A 22,384-nucleotide genomic window follows, 5' to 3' on the forward strand; every position below is an offset into this window, starting at 1 on the left:
GTGGCCGAGCAAATGTAGACAGCCTGTACTGTCAGAACACACAGCCTAGCCGTCTGCTCTGACTAGTTCATATTTCGCGGCATTTAGGTGCTGCCCTCTGTAGGTTCACTCAGGTCAGTGGGAGGCTGAGCCCATCTGCTCTCACTCCTAGGCCTACCGACTTGATAGACACAAGTGCTCCCCCTCCACGGACTGGCTTGCGGTCACTCCCTCACACTGCCCGTTGTGTACTCACTCCTACCCAATTAAAGCCAAACTAGTCCACGGCCGTATCATTGCTACCTACGCTACCTTCATCGGCACTAAACCGCTGTTCAGCAGTAAGAACAGCAATAACAGACAGGTGGCAGCACGCAGCTTTAAGAGTAGGTATGATCGGGTTCATGAAACCAGAAATAATTAAATGCGACCGATATAATGTGAGAGGAGTGACCAGCATGGACTCAACCCCAGGATTTTAGATTTTGCCTCTGAAGTGGCTAGTTTATTGTGCACGACATATCCATCCTGTGGATGATAGTGGCTAGTTTGTGCACGACTTATCCATCCTAGTGGCTAGTTTATTGTGCACGACGTATCCATCCTGTGGATGGTAGTGGCTAGTTTATTGTGCACCCAATATCCATCCTGTGAATGGTAGTGGCTAGTTTATTGTGCACCCCATATCCATCCTGTGGATGGTAGTGGCTAGTTTATTGTGCATCCCATATCCATCTTGTGGATGGTAGTGGCTAGTTTATTGTGTACCCCATATCCATCCTGTGGATGGTAGTGGCTAGTTTATTGTGCATCCCATATCCATCTTGTGGATGATAGTGGCTAGTTTATTGTGCACCCCATATCCATCCTGTGGATGGTAGTGGCTAGTTTATTGTGCATCCCATATCCATCTTGTGGATGGTAGTGGCTAGTTTATTGTGCACCACATATCCATGCTGTGGATGGTAGTGGCTAGTTTATTGTGCACCCCATATCCATCCTGTGGATAGTAGTGGCTAGTTTATTGTGCACCCCATATCCATCCTGTGGATGGTAGTGGTTAGTTTATTGTGCACCTCATATAAATCCTGTGGATGGTAGTGGCTAGTTTGTGCACCCCATATCCATCCTGTGGATAGTAGTGGCTAGTTTATTGTGCACCCCATATCCATCCTGTGGATAGTAGTGGCTAGTTTATTATGCACCCCATATCCATCCTGTGGATAGTAGTGGCTAGTTTATTGTGCACCCCATATCCATCCTGTGGATGGTAGTGGCTAGTTTATTGTGCATCACATATCCATCCTGTGGATAGTGGCTAGTTTATTGTGCACCACATATCCATCCTGTGGATAGTAGTGGCTAGTTTATTGTGCACCCCATATCCATCCTGTGGATGGCAGTGGCTAGTTTATTGTGCACCACATATCCATCCTGTGGATAGTAGTGGCTAGTTTATTGTGCACCCCATATCCATCCTGTGGATGGTAGTGGCTAGTTTATTGGGCACCCCATATCTATCCTGTGGATAGTAGTGGCTAGTTTATTGTGCACCACATATCCATCCTGCGGTTGGTAGTGGCTAGTTTATTGTGCACCACATATCCATCCTGTGGATGGTAGTGGCTAGTTTATTGTGCACCCCATATCCATCCTGTGGATGGTAGTGGCTAGTTTATTGTGCACCCCATATCCATCCTGTGGATGGTAGTGGCTAGTTTATTGTGCACCACATATCCATCCTGTGGATAGTAGTGGCTAGTTTATTGTGCACCACATATCCATCCTGCGGTTGGTAGTGGCTAGTTTATTGTGCACCACATATCCATCCTGTGGATGGTAGTGGCTAGTTTATTGTGCACCCCATATCCATCCTGTGGATGGTAGTGGCTAGTTTATTGTGCACCCCATATCCATCACCGTGGACGGTAGTGCACGAGCATATATTCAGTTGCTCCTGCATATATAATGTTCCAAAAGGGTTTACAGGAGTACATCAGGATTCATATCTAAAATTCACTTATCTATTACAAGCAGATTTAGGAAATTTGCTTAATATATCTAGTATCTTATATTCATTAATAAGATACCTTTACATAATATATAGGGAGGTACCACCTCTATAACTGGACTGGGAACCCTCATCCTCAGAGAAGACAATAAACGTACCTCAGGGAAAACTCAAGGTTATTGTACTGTGTCTGTATTCCTCAGTAAGTGGGCAGTTAAGCAGACAGTGTTCAGGATGGTGACCACAAGGCTGGCCACATATTTGTATTTGGTTTAAACAGATTCCACCATTGCTTCCCGTCCTTCTCTTCTTGGCACAGTATTGTCTTCTGTACTGAGAGTGAATAATGCATACAAGCATCCATTACCACACACTCGAGCAGTTTCGACAGTTTTATTTCTAGTTATACACTCTCTGGAAGTGCAGTTGTGGAGACCAGGTGTGTGTGTCGCTCTAGCACCTTGTGGTAGAAGTACAGCTGTAGAGAGCAGGTGTGTGCGCGTGTGTCCCCTGCGAACAGGTTTGAGACTTGGCACTCCTTCGCAGTTGTCTTTAGTACTGGTACACTTGTGCAGATGTGGTGTTTGAGTCGCCCTGTGTCGGCAGGTGTGGAACCTGTACCAATGCCTGTCGTTCCTACATACTCTACCTTAAGGTAATTAACAGTATCGTAATTGTTTTCTTAAGGTACTGCTAGGTAGTGTGCATGAGCTTGTTAGTGTGTATGAGCTTGTTAGTGTGTATGAGCTTGTGTGCATGAGCTTGTTAGTGTGTATGAGCTTGTTAGTGTGTATGAACTTGTTAGTGTGTATGAACTTGTTAGTGTGTATGAGCTTGTTAGTGTGTATGAACTTGTTAGTGTGTATGAACTTGTTAGTGTGTATGAACTTGTTAGTGTGTATGAGCTTGTTAGTGTGTATGAACTTGTTAGTGTGTATGAGCTTGTTAGTGTGTATGAACTTGTTAGTGTGTATGAACTTGTTAGTGTGTATGAACTTGTTAGTGTGTATGAGCTTGTTAGTGTGTATGAACTTGTTAGTGTGTATGAGCTTGTTAGTGTGTATGAACTTGTTAGTGTGTATGAGCTTGTTAGTGTGTATGAACTTGTTAGTGTGTATGAGCTTGTTAGTGTGTATGAACTTGTTAGTGTGTATGAACTTGTTAGTGTGTATGAACTTGTGTGTATGAGCTTGTTAGTGTGTATGAGCTTGTTAGTGTGTATGAGCTTGTGTGTATGAGCTTGTTAGTGTGTATGAGCTTGTTAGTGTGTATGAGCTTGTTAGTGTGTATGAGCTTGTTAGTGTGTATGAGCTTGTTAGTGTGTATGAACTTGTGTGTATGAGCTTGTTAGTGTGTATGAGCTTGTTAGTGTGTATGAGCTTGTTAGTGTGTATGAACTTGTTAGTGTGTATGAACTTGTTAGTGTGTATGAGCTTGTTAGTGTGTATGAACTTGTTAGTGTGTATGAACTTGTTAGTGTGTATGAACTTGTTAGTGTGTATGAACTTGTTAGTGTGTATGAACTTGTTAGTGTGTATGAACTTGTTAGTGTGTATGAGCTTGTTAGTGTGTATGAGCTTGTTAGTGTGTATGAGCTTGTTAGTGTGTATGAACTTGTTAGTGTGTATGAGCTTGTTAGTGTGTATGAACTTGTTAGTGTGTATGAGCTTGTTAGTGTGTATGAGCTTGTTAGTGTGTATGAACTTGTTAGTGTGTATGAGCTTGTTAGTGTGTATGAACTTGTTAGTGTGTATGAGCTTGTTAGTATGAACTTGTTAGTGTGTATGAGCTTGTTAGTGTGTATGAACTTGTTAGTGTGTATGAGCTTGTTAGTGTGTATGAACTTGTTAGTGTGTATGAGCTTGTTAGTGTGTATGAACTTGTTAGTGTGTATGAGCTTGTTAGTGTGTATGAGCTTGTTAGTGTGTATGAGCTTGTTAGTGTGTATGAACTTGTTAGTGTGTATGAGCTTGTTAGTGTGTATGAGCTTGTTAGTGTGTATGAACTTGTTAGTGTGTATGAACTTGTTAGTGTGTATGAGCTTGTTAGTGTGTATGAACTTGTTAGTGTGTATGAACTTGTTGTTAGTGTGTATGAACTTGTGTGTATGAGCTTGTTAGTGTGTATGAACTTGTTAGTGTGTATGAGCTTGTTAGTGTGTATGAACTTGTTAGTGTGTATGAACTTGTTAGTGTGTATGAACTTGTTAGTGTGTATGAACTTGTTAGTGTGTATGAGCTTGTTAGTGTGTATGAACTTGTTAGTGTGTATGAACTTGTTAGTGTGTATGAACTTGTTAGTGTGTATGAACTTGTTAGTGTGTATGAGCTTGTTAGTGTGTATGAACTTGTTAGTGTGTATGAACTTGTTAGTGTGTATGAGCTTGTTAGTGTGTATGAACTTGTTAGTGTGTATGAACTTGTTAGTGTGTATGAACTTGTTAGTGTGTATGAACTTGTTAGTGTGTATGAACTTGTTAGTGTGTATGAACTTGTTAGTGTGTATGAACTTGTTAGTGTGTATGAACTTGTTAGTGTGTATGAACTTGTTAGTGTGTATGAACTTGTTAGTGTGTATGAGCTTGTTAGTGTGTATGAACTTGTGTGTATGAACTTATTAGTGTGTATGAACTTGTTAGTGTGTATGAGCTTGTTAGTGTGTATGAACTTGTGTGTATGAACTTATTAGTGTGTATGAACTTGTTAGTGTGTATGAACTTGTTAGTGTGTATGAACTTGTTAGTGTGTATGAACTTGTTAGTGTGTATGAACTTGTTAGTGTGTATGAGCTTGTTAGTGTGTATGAACTTGTTAGTGTGTATGAACTTGTTAGTGTGTATGAACTTGTTAGTGTGTATGAGCTTGTTAGTGTGTATGAGCTTGTTAGTGTGTATGAGCTTGTTAGTGTGTATGAACTTGTTAGTGTGTATGAACTTGTTAGTGTGTATGAGCTTGTTAGTGTGTATGAACTTGTTAGTGTGTATGAACTTGTTAGTGTGTATGAACTTGTTAGTGTGTATGAGCTTGTTAGTGTGTATGAACTTGTTAGTGTGTATGAGCTTGTGTGTATGAACTTGTTAGTGTGTATGAACTTGTTAGTGTGTATGAACTTGTTAGTGTGTATGAGCTTGTGTGTATGAACTTGTTAGTGTGTATGAACTTGTTAGTGTGTATGAACTTGTTAGTGTGTATGAGCTTGTGTGTATGAACTTGTTAGTGTGTATGAACTTGTTAGTGTGTATGAACTTGTTAGTGTGTATGAACTTGTTAGTGTGTATGAACTTGTTAGTGTGTATGAGCTTGTGTGTATGAACTTGTTAGTGTGTATGAACTTGTTAGTGTGTATGAACTTGTTAGTGTGTATGAACTTGTTAGTGTGTATGAGCTTGTGTGTATGAACTTGTTAGTGTGTATGAACTTGTTAGTGTGTATGAACTTGTTAGTGTGTATGAACTTGTTAGTGTGTATGAGCTTGTGTGTATGAACTTGTTAGTGTGTATGAACTTAGTGTGTATGAACTTGTTAGTGTGTATGAGCTTGTGTGTATGAACTTGTTAGTGTGTATGAACTTGTTAGTGTGTATGAACTTGTGTGTATGAGCTTGTTAGTGTGTATGAACTTGTTAGTGTGTATGAACTTGTTAGTGTGTATGAACTTGTTAGTGTGTATGAACTTGTTAGTGTGTATGAACTTGTTAGTGTGTATGAGCTTGTTAGTGTGTATGAGCTTGTTAGTGTGTATGAACTTGTTAGTGTGTATGAGCTTGTTAGTGTGTATGAACTTGTTAGTGTGTATGAGCTTGTTAGTGTGTATGAGCTTGTTAGTGTGTATGAGCTTGTTAGTGTGTATGAGCTTGTTAGTGTGTATGAACTTGTTAGTGTGTATGAGCTTGTTAGTGTGTATGAGCTTGTTAGTGTGTATGAACTTGTTAGTGTGTATGAACTTGTTAGTGTGTATGAGCTTGTTAGTGTGTATGAACTTGTTAGTGTGTATGAACTTGTTAGTGTGTATGAACTTGTTAGTGTGTATGAGCTTGTTAGTGTGTATGAACTTGTTAGTGTGTATGAGCTTGTTAGTGTGTATGAGCTTGTTAGTGTGTATGAACTTGTTAGTGTGTATGAACTTGTTAGTGTGTATGAACTTGTTAGTGTGTATGAGCTTGTTAGTGTGTATGAACTTGTTAGTGTGTATGAGCTTGTTAGTGTGTATGAGCTTGTTAGTGTGTATGAACTTGTTAGTGTGTATGAGCTTGTTAGTGTGTATGAACTTGTTAGTGTGTATGAACTTGTTAGTGTGTATGAACTTGTTAGTGTGTATGAGCTTGTTAGTGTGTATGAACTTGTTAGTGTGTATGAGCTTGTTAGTGTGTATGAGCTTGTTAGTGTGTATGAACTTGTTAGTGTGTATGAGCTTGTTAGTGTGTATGAACTTGTTAGTGTGTATGAGCTTGTTAGTGTGTATGAGCTTGTTAGTGTGTATGAACTTGTTAGTGTGTATGAACTTGTTAGTGTGTATGAACTTGTTAGTGTGTATGAACTTGTTAGTGTGTATGAACTTGTTAGTGTGTATGAGCTTGTTAGTGTGTATGAACTTGTGTGTATGAGCTTGTTAGTGTGTATGAGCTTGTTAGTGTGTATGAGCTTGTTAGTGTGTATGAACTTGTTAGTGTGTATGAACTTGTTAGTGTGTATGAGCTTGTTAGTGTGTATGAGCTTGTTAGTGTGTATGAACTTGTTAGTGTGTATGAGCTTGTTAGTGTGTATGAACTTGTTAGTGTGTATGAACTTGTTAGTGTGTATGAGCTTGTTAGTGTGTATGAACTTGTTAGTGTGTATGAACTTGTTAGTGTGTATGAGATTGTTAGTGTGTATGAACTTGTTAGTGTGTATGAGCTTGTTAGTGTGTATGAACTTGTTAGTGTGTATGAACTTGTTAGTGTGTATGAGCTTGTTAGTGTGTATGAACTTGTTAGTGTGTATGAGCTTGTTAGTGTGTATGAACTTGTGTGTATGAGCTTGTTAGTGTGTATGAACTTGTTAGTGTGTATGAACTTTAAAAGGTGATGAATCAGTTTCTGTGAATGATGTGTACCTTCCTGTGACTGATGTGTACCTTCCTGTAACTGATGTGTACCTGTGACTGATGTGTACCTTCCTGTGACTGATGTGTCCCTTCCTGTGACTGATGTGTACCTCTGACTGATGTGTACCTTCCTGTGACTGATGTGTCCCTTCCTGTGACTGATGTGTCCCTTCCTGTGACTGATGTGTACCTTCCTGTGACTGATGTGTACCTTCCTGTGACTGATGTGTACCTTCCTGTGACTGATGTGTACCTTCCTGTGACTGATGTGTACCTTCTTGTGACTGATGTGTACCTTCCTGTAACTGATGTGTACCTTCCTGTGACTGATGTGTACCTTCCTGTAACTGATGTGTACCTGTGACTGATGTGTACCTTCCTGTGACTGATGTGTACCTTCCTGTGACTGATGTGTACCTTCCTGTGACTGATGTGTACCTTCCTGTGACTGATGTGTCCCTTCCTGTGACTGATGTGTACCTTCCTGTGACTGATGTGTACCTTCCTGTGACTGATGTGTACCTTCCTGTGACTGATGTGTACCTTCTTGTGACTGATGTGTACCTTCCTGTAACTGATGTGTACCTTCCTGTGACTGATGTGTACCTTCCTGTAACTGACGTGTACCTGTGACTGATGTGTACCTTCCTGTGACTGATGTGTACCTTCCTGTGACTGATGTGTACCTTCCTGTAACTGATGTGTACCTGTGACTGATGTGTACCTTCCTGTGACTGATGTGTCCCTTCCTGTGACTGATGTGTACCTTCCTGTGACTGATGTGTACCTTCCTGTGACTGATGTGTACCTTCCTGTGACTGATGTGTACCTTCCTGTGACTGATGTGTACCTTCCTGTGACTGATGTGTACCTTCCTGTGACTGATGTGTACCTTCCTGTGACTGATGTGTACCTTCCTGTGACTGATGTGTACCTTCCTGTGACTGATGTGTACCTTCCTGTGACTGATGTGTACCTTCCTGTAACTGATGTGTACCTTCCTGTAACTGATGTGTACCTTCCTGTGACTGATGTGTACCTTCCTGTGACTGATGTGTACCTTCCTGTAACTGATGTGTACCTTCCTGTGACTGATGTGTACCTTCCTGTAACTGATGTGTACCTGTGACTGATGTGTACCTTCCTGTGACTGATGTGTCCCTTCCTGTGACTGATGTGTACCTGTGACTGATGTGTACCTTCCTGTGACTGATGTGTCCCTTCCTGTGACTGATGTGTCCCTTCCTGTGACTGATGTGTACCTTCCTGTGACTGATGTGTACCTTCCTGTGACTGATGTGTACCTTCCTGTGACTGATGTGTACCTTCCTGTGACTGATGTGTACCTTCTTGTGACTGATGTGTACCTTCCTGTAACTGATGTGTACCTTCCTGTGACTGATGTGTACCTTCCTGTAACTGATGTGTACCTGTGACTGATGTGTACCTTCCTGTGACTGATGTGTACCTTCCTGTGACTGATGTGTACCTTCCTGTGACTGATGTGTCCCTTCCTGTGACTGATGTGTCCCTTCCTGTGACTGATGTGTCCCTTCCTGTGACTGATGTGTACCTTCCTGTGACTGATGTGTACCTTCCTGTGACTGATGTGTACCTTCCTGTGACTGATGTGTACCTTCTTGTGACTGATGTGTACCTTCCTGTAACTGATGTGTACCTTCCTGTGACTGATGTGTACCTTCCTGTAACTGACGTGTACCTGTGACTGATGTGTACCTTCCTGTGACTGATGTGTACCTTCCTGTGACTGATGTGTACCTTCCTGTAACTGATGTGTACCTGTGACTGATGTGTACCTTCCTGTGACTGATGTGTCCCTTCCTGTGACTGATGTGTACCTTCCTGTGACTGATGTGTACCTTCCTGTGACTGATGTGTACCTTCCTGTGACTGATGTGTCCCTTCCTGTGACTGATGTGTACCTTCCTGTGACTGATGTGTACCTTCCTGTGACTGATGTGTACCTTCCTGTGACTGATGTGTACCTTCTTGTGACTGATGTGTACCTTCCTGTGACTGATGTGTACCTTCCTGTGACTGATGTTTCCCTTCCTGTGACTGATGTGTCCCTTCCTGTGACTGATGTGTACCTTCCTGTGACTGATGTGTACCTTCCTGTGACTGATGTGTACCTTCCTGTGACTGATGTGTACCTTCCTGTGACTGATGTGTACCTTCCTGTGACTGATGTGTACCTTCCTGTGACTGATGTGTACCTTCCTGTGACTGATGTGTACCTTCCTGTGACTGATGTGTCCCTGTGACTGATGTGTCCGTTCCTGTGACTGATGTGTCCGTTCCTGTGACTGATGTGTCCGTTCCTGTGACTGATGTGTCCGTTCCTGTGACTGATGTGTCCCTTCCTGTGACTGATGTGTACCTTCCTGTGACTGATGTTTCCCTTCCTGTGACTGATGTTTCCCTTCCTGTGACTGATGTTTCCCTTCCTGTGACTGATGTTTCCCTTCCTGTGACTGATGTTTCCCTTCCTGTGACTGATGTTTCCCTTCCTGTGACTGATGTTTCCCTTCCTGTGACTGATGTTTCCCTTCCTGTGACTGATGTTTCCCTTCCTGTGACTGATGTTTCCCTTCCTGTGACTGATGTGTACCTTCCTGTGACTGATGTTTCCCTTCCTTTGACTGATGTGTTCCTGTGACTGATGTGTACCTTCCTGTAACTGATGTGTACCTTCCTGTGACTGATGTGTCCCTTCCTGTAACTGATGTGTACCTTCCTGTGACTGATGTGTCCCTTCCTGTAACTGATGTGTACCTTCCTGTAACTGATGTGTACCTTCCTGTAACTGATGTGTACCTTCCTGTGACTGATGTGTCCCTTCTTGTGACTGATGTGTACCTTCCTGTGACTGATGTGTCCCTTCCTGTAACTGATGTGTACCTTCCTGTAACTGATGTGTACCTTCCTGTAACTGATGTGTACCTTCCTGTGACTGATGTGTCCCTTCTTGTGACTGATGTGTACCTTCTTGTGACTGATGTGTCCCTGTAGCTGATGTGTCCCTGTAGCTGATGTGTCCCTGTAGCTGATGTGTCCCTGTGACTGACGCATCCCTTCCTGTGACTGACGCATTCCTTCCTACCTCTCCGAAGACCATCTTCAGCTGGGAATGTGTGGTTGTGGTACACCCACACCTTAGCGGCTACGATTAGTAGACGGAGGGTCGAACCTCTAGAAGCCCTTACGTTGGATGGCCTACACGAATCTATCGCTTCATGAAACGCAATGACATGCAACACACGAAGAAAGTAATCAAGATTTCTCTGCGTCTCTGGTTTGCTACCTTACCTTACCTTTGATATATACCTTTGAACGGTTTCGAGAGTTTTACTACTCTCCGAGCCCGGCCATGGGCCAGGCTCGTCTGGTGCTTGCCTGATCATACAAGGCTGCTGCTGAATTCCAGCTGCCCCACTGATCCATTACAGCCTAGTTGATCTGGAACCTGGAACTTGTCCAGTTTCGTCTTGAAGTTTTTACGTTTAAAGAAACGGTAGAATTCAGGGTAACTTTTTTTTAAACCAGATGATCAGTTACTGGGTAAACTGGTCAGTTACTAGGTAAACTGGTCAGTTACTAGGTAAACTGGTCAGTTACTAGGTAAACTGGTCAGTTACTAGGTAAACTGGTCAGTTACTAGGTAAACTAGTCAGTTACTAGGTAAACTGGTCAGTTACTGGGTAAACTGGTCAGTTACTAGGTAAACTGGTCAGTTACTGGGTAAACTGGTCAGTTAGTAGGTAAACTGGTCAGTTACTAGGTAAACTGGTCAGTTACTGGGTAAACTGGTCAGTTACTAGGTAAACTGGTCAGTTACTAGGTAAACTGGTCAGTTACTAGGTAAACTGGTCAGTTACTAGGTAAACTAGTCAGTTACTAGGTAAACTGGTCAGTTACTAGGTAAACTGGTCAGTTACTAGGTAAACTTGTCAGTTACTAGGTAAACTGGTCAGTTACTGGGTAAACTGGTCAGTTACTAGGTAAACTGGTCAGTTACTAGGTAAACTGGTCAGTTACTAGGTAAACTGGTCAGTTACTAGGTAAACTGGTCAGTTACTAGGTAAACTGGTCAGTTACTAGGTAAACTGGTCAGTTACTAGGTAAACTGGTCAGTTACTAGGTAAACTGGTCAGTTACTTGGTAAACTGGTCAGTTACTAGGTAAACTGGTCAGTTACTAGGTAAACTGGTCAGTTACTAGGTAAACTGGTCAGTTACTAGGTAAACTGGTCAGTTACTTGGTAAACTGGTCAGTTACTAGGTAAACTGGTCAGTTACTAGGTAAACTGGTCAGTTACTAGGTAAACTGGTCAGTTACTAGGTAAACTGGTCAGTTACTAGGTAAACTATTAGCTAGCTTCTTGAATAGTTGGGTGAATAACTAGCGTGGTAAGTAGTGTCGGTGAGCGCCTGGTAGCTTTACCATGGTGGGGATACGTCTGTGTTGTGGTTGAAGCAGTGGTAGACGCAGTTACGTCTGTGTTGTGGTTGAAGCAGTGGTAGACACAGTTACGTCTGTGTTGTGGTTGAAGCAGTGGTAGACACAGTTACGTCTGTGTTGTGGTTGAAGCAGTGGTAGACGCAGTTACGTCTTGTGATTGAATCAGTGGTTGACGCAGTTACGTCTGTGTTGTGGTTGAAGCAGTGGTAGACGCAGTTACGTCTGTGTTGTGGTTGAAGCAGTGGTAGACGCAATTCAGTTTTGATATGTGTCAAGTCTAATTTAAATTTAGAATTATAGACAAAATACACGATTGGGAACGGCTGGGTAAGAGTGTTACGAGTGTAACTTAGACCTGTCGGCCCAGTGGGTAGACAGTGATGTAGACTACCAGTAAGATGATAAAGGACGTGAATGGGAGGAACATCGTTGATAAAGCTTCGGTGTAATTGCATTTATTGTTGTTGCTGAGGATTACGACACATGTGTAGCAGTTAGGTATCTTTATTGTTGTTGCTGAGGATTACGACACATGTGTAGCAGTTAGGTATCTTTATTGTTGTTGCTGAGGATTACGACACATGTGTAGCAGTTAGGTATCTTTATTGTTAAAGTGTTTCACGTACACGGTAGGTGTAGGTGACCCGTTTCGCCTTCTTTGTACGCGAAACGTTTCAACAGTAAACCAGACTGCTGCACATGTATTAATCAGCAACTTGTCGGTATTTTATACCATTTTCAACATAGGTTTACCAGTAGGCCTGCGGTACGCCTGCAGAGCAGTAGGCCTACTGCAGTACACCTATAATAATATCTTTATTTACTACAAGTACATGTACAAGGTATACAGTCCTAGCTGACAACAATGACATACTACTATATAGAAAGTCCCTTGTTATTACCTGGAGAGTTTACCTGGAGAGAGTTCCAGGGGTCAACGCCCCCGCGGCCCGGTCTGTGACCAGGCCTCCTTGAGGTAAGAGCAAATAAACAAGAACAAGAACTAGAAAGAAAATAGAAGAAAACCCAAAGGGGTGTGTATATATATGCTTGTACATGTATGTGTAGTGTGACCTAATTGTAAGTAGAAGTAGCAAGACGTACCTGAAATCTTGCATGTGTATGAGACAGAAAAATGGACACCAGCAATCCTACCATCATGTAAAACAATTACAGGTTTCCGTTTTACACTCACTTGGCAGGACGGTAGTACCTCCCTGGGCGGTTGCTGTCTACCAACCTACTACCTACTACCGGGCAAATTAGGTCAGTGTCCCAGGATGCGACCCACACCAGTCGACTAACACCCAGGTACCCATTTTACTGATGGGGAACATAGACAACAGGTGGAAAGAAACACGTCCAATGTTTCTACTCTGGCTGGGAATCGAACCCAGACCCTCGCCGTGTGAAGCGAGAGCGTTAGCCACCAGGCCACCAGAGCAGTAGGCCTACTGCAGTACACCTGCAGAATAGGCCTACTGCAGTACACCTGCAGAACAATAGGCCTACTGCAGTACACCTGCAGAACAATAGGCCTACTGCAGTACACTTGCAGAACAGCAGGCCTACTGTAGTACACCTGCAGAACAGTAGGCCTACTGCAGTACACCTTCAGAACAGTAGGCCTGCTGCAGTACACCTGCAGAACAGTAGGCCTACTGCGCTTCATGTTGAGGTGTCCCTGGAATGTGGTCTGACCACTTGGAGTTAAGGTAAGTGAAGCAACTGGCCTTGTGGAGGCCAGGCTGTGGTCGTCTCTTCCACCTTTCTGGCCGCACATGCTTCGTCCATTAAGACAATCCTCTTTCCTGGAATGCAAAAAACATGTCACAAGAAAGGAGGAGCGCTGCAGTAAGCCTGTTGGCCCATGCTAGGCAGGTTCATCTGAAACCCAAACCCACTAACAAAAGTATCGACCCAACCCAGTTTCAGTGGTACTCCCGGATAACCCAGTTAACTTGAGTACAAGTCCCACTCAAAACCCGATCTCAGTCACGTATTTATTTAACCTATATTTGAAGCTACATCTGTCTCCTTTCAGCTCTTTGGAGACAACCCGGGCTAAATAATGGGTATTAAGATGTAATAATTGTCTAAATTATTTGAGTTTACTTAAGGCAGTGCCAACGAGATTAAAATTACACATGTGCAACATCTGGATATCTTTATTGTAGACGTTTCGCCATCCAGTGGCTTTATCAATACAATTCCAGGACATGATTGTGCTTTCCACTAACTCCAGGACTGAGGGACTGATTACCTAATCTTTTGTATATAATTCTTCACATTATGCCCTTGTATTGATAAAGCCACTGGTTGGCGAAACGTCTACAATAAAGATATCCAGATGTTGCACATGTCTAATTATTCTTGTCGGTACTGTATACCATCTATGTAACAACCTCTTTGTGAATATTAAAATGGTATAAAATACCGACAGGTTGGCAAGTAAGAGACAAGTGCAACAGCTAGGTATCTTTATTCCGAAATGTTTCGCCTACACCGTAGGCTTCTTCAGTAGAGTACAGAAGAGTTGGTAGAAGCAGTAGAGATGTGAAGACGATGTAATCAGTCCCTCACCCTTGAAGACGTAGTTTTGAGGTGGTCAGTCCCTCAGGATGGAGAAGAGTAATTGTTCCATAGTCTGGAACAATGTTTCATTGCTGAGGGACTGATTACCTCAAACCTCTCTTGTTCTTCAACATTCTCCTTTGTACAAGAATGGTATACAATACCGACAAGATGAAATTAAGACACATGTGCAACATCTGGGTATCTTTATTGTGAACGTTTCGCCATCCAGTGGCTTTATCAATACAAATTCCAGGACATAACTTGAAGACAGTAGAACTATGTACAGAGGATGAGATAATCAGTCCCTCAACCTTGGAGTAGGTGCGAAGAGCACCATAGTCGTAGAGATTCTGAAGCAGAAGCAAGGCGCCTGACGCTTATATACTAACGTCAGGTGGAAATGGGACGGGTAGCAGACGAGGGCATAGTCACTGGTAGGCGGGATTCCCCAGTGGAAGTAGGTCCTACCCAAAGAGATGGGTTAGTTGTAGTTGTCGTAGCCGTGAAGGTTATGTACATGTCCTCAATCAAAATTCCATCAGGTTGCAGTGTCTGCCTGTAAAATATTACTGCCTGAAGCAGACAATGAGAATATAATAATGGTATACCATACAGACAAGTTGGTAAGACACATGTGCAGCATTAAGGTATATTTATTCGGAAACGTTTCGCCTACACAGTAGACTTCTTCAGCCGAGTACAGAGGAGGCACCAGACCATACCACGGGTGGGGTTAGAACCCGCGACCAAAGTCATAAAACTCCACACCGACGCATTAGCCACTGGGCCAGCTGGCTACAATAAGATTCATCCAACTAGGTATATTTATAGGTATATTTATATACCTAGTTGGATGCATCTTATTGTAGCCAGCTGGCCCAGTGGCTAACGCATCGGTGTGGAGTTTTATGACTCTCTGATCGCGGGTTCTAACCCCACCCGTGGTATGATTTGTTTGAAATCGTGAGTCATGTTGAGGCAGCAGAATTGTTAGAGATGTAAATATGTAATCAGTCCGTCACTCTCGAAGGTTTAGTTATAGAGGTGGTCAGTCCCTCAACCTGGAAGAATCATATGCGCGCACACGCGCATCCCATTACACCAGGTGTACAATTATGCCAATTATGCACAGGTGAGGTGACTCAAAGTAAATGATCAGGTGTGTTGGTGGTCAAAGCTGGGGAATAGGAGGGGAGGGGGAGGGGAGAGGGGGAAATATATGTCCCCTTTTTTGTATTAAACAAAATTGGGCACAACGGCAGTGTGCTGCTACACTGCTATGTGACAGTTCCATAGTGCGAACAAAAGCTACCTAGATACCCTGTATACACAACCCGCACGTAGGAGAGAGAAGCTTACGACAACGTTTTAGTCAGAATTGGACCGAAACATCGTCGTAAGCTCCTCTCTCCTACGTGCGGGTTGTGTATAAAAGCGGATATCTAAGTAGCTTCTGTTCGCACTATGGAACTGTAACATAGCACAGTGTAGGATCTTTACTTAATTTATGGTATAGCTTAAATATTTGATGACAGTTGTGTTGCAGAGGTCTGAGCAAAGCTCAGGGTAGGCTTACAATGTGCTTTACCCAGGTTCAAGTTCCTGCATTTCTCTTGAAAGCAACATCTTGCATGTTCATGAGACAAACGACGGTGTTAGGTACGACCTGGTATGTAATGTTTGTAATTCATTAGTATTCCCAGGAAGACTGGGAGGCAATCAAGAGAGTATTTGTATGATCTAGTATTGGAGACTTCTGGATGCGTGTATAATGTGTCTCACACCTCAGGTTAGGAAGAAATAACATGGTAACCTTATCCAGGACATTATTTGTAGCTCTGATGCTACACAGTATCAAGGTTTATAACTTGGCAGAACTGGGTAGATGCGTAGAGTGTAACTACACTAGTGTGTGTGATAGTGTTACTAGTTACAGCAGAGTGTAACTACACTAGTGTGTGTGATAGTGTTACTATTTTTTTTTTTTTTTTATTCGCCGGTATTCTCCCGGCCCGGGTCTTTTCCAAGTAGTGGTGACCCGGCCTTGGCTCCCTATCTGGGGAGTGTCTCGAGACTTTTAAGTCTCCCATGGGAGGAGGTATAGTATCTCCTCATCTTTGAGTGTTACTAGTCACAGCAGTGTATAACTATACTAGTGTCTCTCCACATATCAGTGTGTAGCCACACTGTGATAGTATCACTCCACGCAGCGGTGTACAACTACATTACTGCAGTAGCAGCAGCAACAGTAGTGGTGGTAGTAGTAGTAGTGGTGGTAGTATTAGTAGAAGCAGTAGCAGCAACAGCAGTAGTAGTAACAACAGTAGAAGCAGTATCAGTAGCAGTAATAGAAGCAGTAGCAATAACAGTAGTTAGTAGAAGCAGTAGCAATAACATTAGTAGTAGAAGCAGTAACTAGTAGTAGTAGTAGTAGTACTTTTCAGTATGGAGTATGTAAGGTAATGGTTGATTGTAAGACCACAAGTTTGTTGTGGCAGGTGATGCCTGTTGTCATGGTGACACTGGCGGGGTGCAGGAGCGCCTGGTGGGGGTGAATGTTGGGGGAGTGAGCTGTTGGAGGGTGAGCTCTTATTGCCGGGATGGTAAGCTGGTATAGGACCGAGCTTCTGTTTATATGTGAGCTGTTGGTGTAAGGTGTTCGGTAAATGAACTGTATAAAGTAACCTTATATTGCAGGGGAAGGGGTGAGCTGCAGGGATTTTTTTTTTTAGTTTTATGAGTGACAGTCTGGGAAGAAAGTGGTGGAAGGAAGAAAAGCTTAAAATAGATATATTTATAGTGAGGAGGGTTGTAGCAAGAAATGGGAAAGACCTAAAGCAGTGGGAACCCAGTATTTGCCTATTGATAAATTAGACACTGATTACCTCAAACTCCTTCTGATCTTCAACTATTCTTCTCTGTATTGGACTGAGGAAGCCGCTGGTTGGTGAAACGTTTCCACAAAGATATCCATGTGTTGCACAAGTGTCTAATTCATCATTCTGCTATCGTTTCTCTGAACCATTTATCTATATTTACTTATTACACCTTTTTCCACACCTTCCTCGGCTTGTCACTCTTCATGTCTAGTATTTCCAGATTTTGAGTCAAACTCTCTAACTTGTTGATACCTTTAGTTTAGATCATAGTCCTTTATATGCGGTTAAAATAAGATTATTACTGGGGCATTTATTTAAATTAACTTGGTAAAAAAATTACATGGCATCACAGATCTTAAAATTATGAGATACGAATCATACCACGGGTGGGGTTTGAATCCGCGGTCAGAGTGTCTCAAAACTCCAGACCGTCGCGTTAGCCACTGGGCCAGCTAGCTGGGCCAGCTAGCTGGTCCAGTGGCTAACGCGACGGTCTGGAGTTTTGAGACTCTGACCGCGGGTTCAGGCCCCACCCGTGGTATTGTTTGTTTGCAATCGTGTCAGTACGATGTCGTGAGTCATGAGATACGAATGGCAAAAAAAGGCACAATACCGCAAGACAGTGATGGAGTGAATGATGGTGAAAGTTTTTCTTTTTCGGGCCACCCTGCCTTGGTGGGAATCGGCCAGTGTGATAATAAAAAAAAATACCGTGACTGGAACAATACACAAATGACCCGCACATAGAAGAGAGGAGCTTACGACGACGTTTCGGTCCGACTTGGGACATTTACAAAGTTGCAAAATTGTCCACTACAAAAATAAAGCGACATGCAATAGTTCAGATGTCCTTCATGCTTGAAAAAAAAATACAAACAAAATTGACTAATATTTGAGCCTTGCCACTCAGTGGGACAATTGACTGTTTCTCACTTACAAATCAGTTCTTGGTGAGGTAAGTTATAGAAAACGACTCGTTCATGTGACAGGGGAACTATTTCTTCTTATAGTTATCATGGTAATTAGTGCGGAGAAATCAGACTCACATTGGTATGTCGTTGCAAAGATACAATCAGACTTGGGTCGTTTTGGAAAGAATTGGTAAAACATCAAGGTGAGCAATCCCAAATTTGCTAAGTGTGATTTCTCCCCAGTGTGCTGACAACTGGGTTACCTTGAAGATTTCTCCCCAGTGTGCTGACAACTGGGTTACCTTGAAGATTTCTCCCCAGTGTGCTGACAACTGGGTTACCTTGAAGATGATTGAGCTCTTTTCGGCCAAATTCTATTTTTTCATTGCATCACTTACCCCTCTAACTGGAATCAACATCCATTTATTAGTTTTGATTTTAGATGGGAAGTGCATTGAAAGTCCCATGAAGTACAATCAGGTCTGAATCATCAGGTCACAAAAGTGAGTTTGTGGGACATCAGGTCTCCAGTGATATTTGTCTTGAAGTTGAGCAAGCATAAGAGACATTGTGTGTGTTCCAGCATCCTCATCTACAATCCCAGCTTGCTTCATACGAAAACCCAGACTCCGATCATTCGCCTGTATGACTGTCATATATGACCCCTGTAGACGTCGATTCAGCTGCTTCACTTGCGAAAAGATGTTAGTAAGGGGGAGTAAGTGAAGTTACCGTCTTCATTGTTGAACCTCTCAGCAAGAGGATTTTTCTGTTGCAAGGTCATTCATGTTTCTGTCTTCAATACTGCCACACTGCGTCACATTTCCTTTAAACGACCATCTGATTTCAAGTGACAATGGTAGAACTACCCACAAAATTTTAGGTACATGAGCACAGATGCAACTGTGACATTTTATTGTGGCAACGTTACGATATGACAAGACTCCTGGAGAGCGTAAAACTTTGCCGCAATAAGATGTCACATTAGTTGCATCTGTGTTCATTTACCTGATATCTGACATCTGTATGGTACAGCACTATGGAAAACTCCTACCCATCTTCTCCACAGAACCATTTGAAGATTCTGTGGTTGTTAGCCTTGTCAACCAAGGAAAAGTTTTGTATATGAGATGTAGCAGGTGCAGCAGCTGGTTATGTTAAAGGCCGGGTTTAGCATTCAGTCGACCTACTTTCCTCCTCCTGGACGATAAAACCACTCCTCCTTGTTTATGTCATCCGTCGCACGCAACTTTTCTGAGTCAGTCTCTAGTAAACAATTTTTTTCATTGCTTGCGTCACTCGTGACATTTAAGTGATTTCGGTTGACTTTTCACAAGAGCTCGGTGATTCAACTCTGATCTTTCTCGAGCATCGCTGGTTTTGGCTGGGTGAGAGCTCAACACTGGCGCTGTGTACTCGAGAGTGGCTCGCATATATGTGAAGTGACTTGCAAATATCTTTGATTACCACTTTGTCATTACTTGTTTGCAGTCACAGGAACATAGCTATGTTCGTAATATACCTTCTTCAGTATAAACTTTTTATAGATTATTATGTGAGATAAGAGATGAGATAAGAGACAAGGATGAGTTGCAGTATCTTAGGTGCTCTGAAGAAATGTTTTTAGTATCCAGGCGACGCTCTAATAAGTAACTTCTCACTCCCATCAATAAGTTCCAACATCGTCTGAAACAAGAATACCATAGTTCTGCTCCATAGTCTGGAACAAAGTTCCAGACTATGGAGCAGAACTTCTCTCTAGACTGAGGGACTGACCTCCGTGATGGATTGATTACATCATCTTAACATCTGTACAGCTTCTGCTGCCTCTGTATTCGACTGAAAAAGCCTACTCTGCAGGCGAAACGTTTTGGAATAAAGATACCTAAATGTTGCATATGTGTCTTATCAAAATAGTTTCTGTGAAAAATATTGCCTCTTCTCCTAGAAGCCATTTCAGTATTTTTCATCTTAGACCGCCCCTTGTTTTCAGTGTGTGTGGAAATATATGTATATATATATATATATATATATATATATATATATATATATATATATATATATATATATATATATATATATATATATATATATATTTATATATATTTATATATATATATATATATATATATATATATATATATATATATATATATATATATATATATATATATATATATATATATATATATATGTCGTGCCGAATAGGCAGAACTTGCGATCTTGGCTTAAATAGCAACGCTCATCTTGCCGTATAGGACAAGCGAAAATTTGTGTATGCAATAATTTCGCCAAAATCATTATGAATCTAACGAAAAATATATATTTCATTGTGTTTAGTGTTCAAATTACTGTAAAAAATCTAAAATATATTTAGTTGGGTTAGGCTAAAATAAATTGCTCTTGTTAAAACAAGGTTAGGCAAGTTTTCTATCTTTAAACGTATAAGAGAAAATTTTGGAAAGGACTTAATTTTAAATGAGTTCTTGCTAATTGACCAGTTTTACATATTCGGCACGACATATATATATATATATATATATATATATATATATATATATATATATATATATATATATATATATATATATATATATATATATAAACACACTGGTCGTCTCACACTAAGTCAGGGTGACTCGAAAAAAAAGAAACACATATTTTTACTTATAGTAATGTATACAGGAGAAGGGGTTACTAGCCTCTTGCTCCCGGCATTTTAGTCGCCTCTTAACACGCATGGCTTACGGAGGAAGAGTTCTGTTCCACTTCCTCGTGGAGATAGCTTTATAAATTACATTTTCCCTTTATGTGGGATAGGTCATCCGGTGGGACGGCAATTTAATTAAGGTAATAGAAACTCCAATAGTACTGGAACGAAACCTGTTTTTGTTCCATAGTAACAAAACCCGTAGTGGATTACTAAGAGATATTTACATGACCTTCCTTACGTCTACTAACTTAGGTTGACAGATTTATTGCATAACATATTCTGTGTGATGTTAAATAACAGGGAAATATAACTTACTTTTGTCAAACACAATGTTATTATGCAGAATAGTGTAGCGGCACACTGCAAGTGTTCCTACAATGTAACTATCACAGTATAAGGTATTATAATGCAGGTGACTGTACACTGTAACTATCACAATATAAGGCAGGATCCGCCACATCCTCTTGTATCCCATTTCATTGTTAAGGTTTTTTCAAAGTTTTTAATGGGGGACTTTATTTTTTATTTTCATTTTTGGTTCCGTGATGGTGCTACGAAGTCGTATTTATTCCTTCTTTTCCTCTGTTGACCTAGCATGTAGTTGAGTTTGTAGTTGGAATGGGCGTGATGGTGTACATGTGTGTAAAATGTGGGTGTGGGTTCCGTGGGCGTAGCTATTTATAGATGTGGGTGTGGTTGTGTAACATGCGTGGTGGTGTGGGCATGGTGTGGGCGTGGTGGGCGTGTGTGACATAAAATATGGGTCATGATACTAGGTACACACGGAAGGAAGGTGGCGGCAGCGAGACGGCACTGATGGCTCGTTGCAGAGAATCACTGGTCATGCAAACTTAACCTCTCTCTCTCTCTCTCTCTCTCTCTCTCTCTCTCTCTCTCTCTCTCTCTCTCTCTCTCTCTCTCTCTCTCTCTCTCTCTCTCTCTCTCTCTCTCTCACACACACACACAACACACACACCACACACACCACACACACCACACACACACACCACACACACACCACACACACACCACACACACACCACACACACACCACACACACACCACACACACACCACACACACCACACACACACCACACACACACCACCCACACACCACCCACACACCACCCACACACACACACACACACACCACACACACACCACACACACACACCACACACACACCACACACACACACACTACACACACCACACACACACCACACACACACACACACACACACACACACACACACACACACACACACACACACACACACACACACACACACACACCACACCACACACACACCACACCACACACACACCACACCACACACACACCACACCACACACACACCACACCACACACACACACCACACCACACACACACCACACCACACCACACACACACCACACCACATACACACCACACCACACACACCACACCACACACACCACACCACACACACCACACCACACACACACCACACACACACACACCACACACACACCACACACACACACCACACCCCCCCACACACACACACACAGTCTAGGGGGCCAGAGACTACAAACCTCACTCAAGGAAAAAGATCTTGGGGTGAGTTTAACACCAGGCACATCTCCTGAAGCGCACATCAACCAAATAACTGCTGCAGCATATGGGCGCCTAGCAAACCTCAGAACAGCATTCCGAGATCTTAATAAGGAATCGTTCAGGACCCTGTACACCGTGTACGTTAGGCCC

At 42.2% G+C, this 22,384-nt stretch overlaps 1 protein-coding gene across 6 annotated transcripts in view; it reads left to right on the plus strand.

Annotated features, from left to right (window-relative positions):
* MESK2 (misexpression suppressor of KSR 2) overlaps positions 1–22,384 on the plus strand; it is a 541,942-nt gene that overhangs the window by 241,786 nt on the left and 277,772 nt on the right. Inside the window, exon 1 of one of the 6 annotated variants that reach the window (XM_070082424.1) lies at positions 2,414–2,645. The exons of the other annotated variants lie outside the window; for them this stretch is intronic. Coding sequence (XP_069938525.1) covers positions 2,566–2,645 — 80 coding nt within the window. The 5' untranslated portion in view covers positions 2,414–2,565. Of the gene's footprint in view, positions 1–2,413; positions 2,646–22,384 lie in introns of those variants that run through there. 6 annotated transcript variants of the gene reach the window in all.

Source organism: Cherax quadricarinatus, chromosome 7, assembly GCF_038502225.1.
Source record: "Cherax quadricarinatus isolate ZL_2023a chromosome 7, ASM3850222v1, whole genome shotgun sequence".
Lineage (NCBI taxonomy): Eukaryota > Metazoa > Arthropoda > Malacostraca > Decapoda > Parastacidae > Cherax > Cherax quadricarinatus.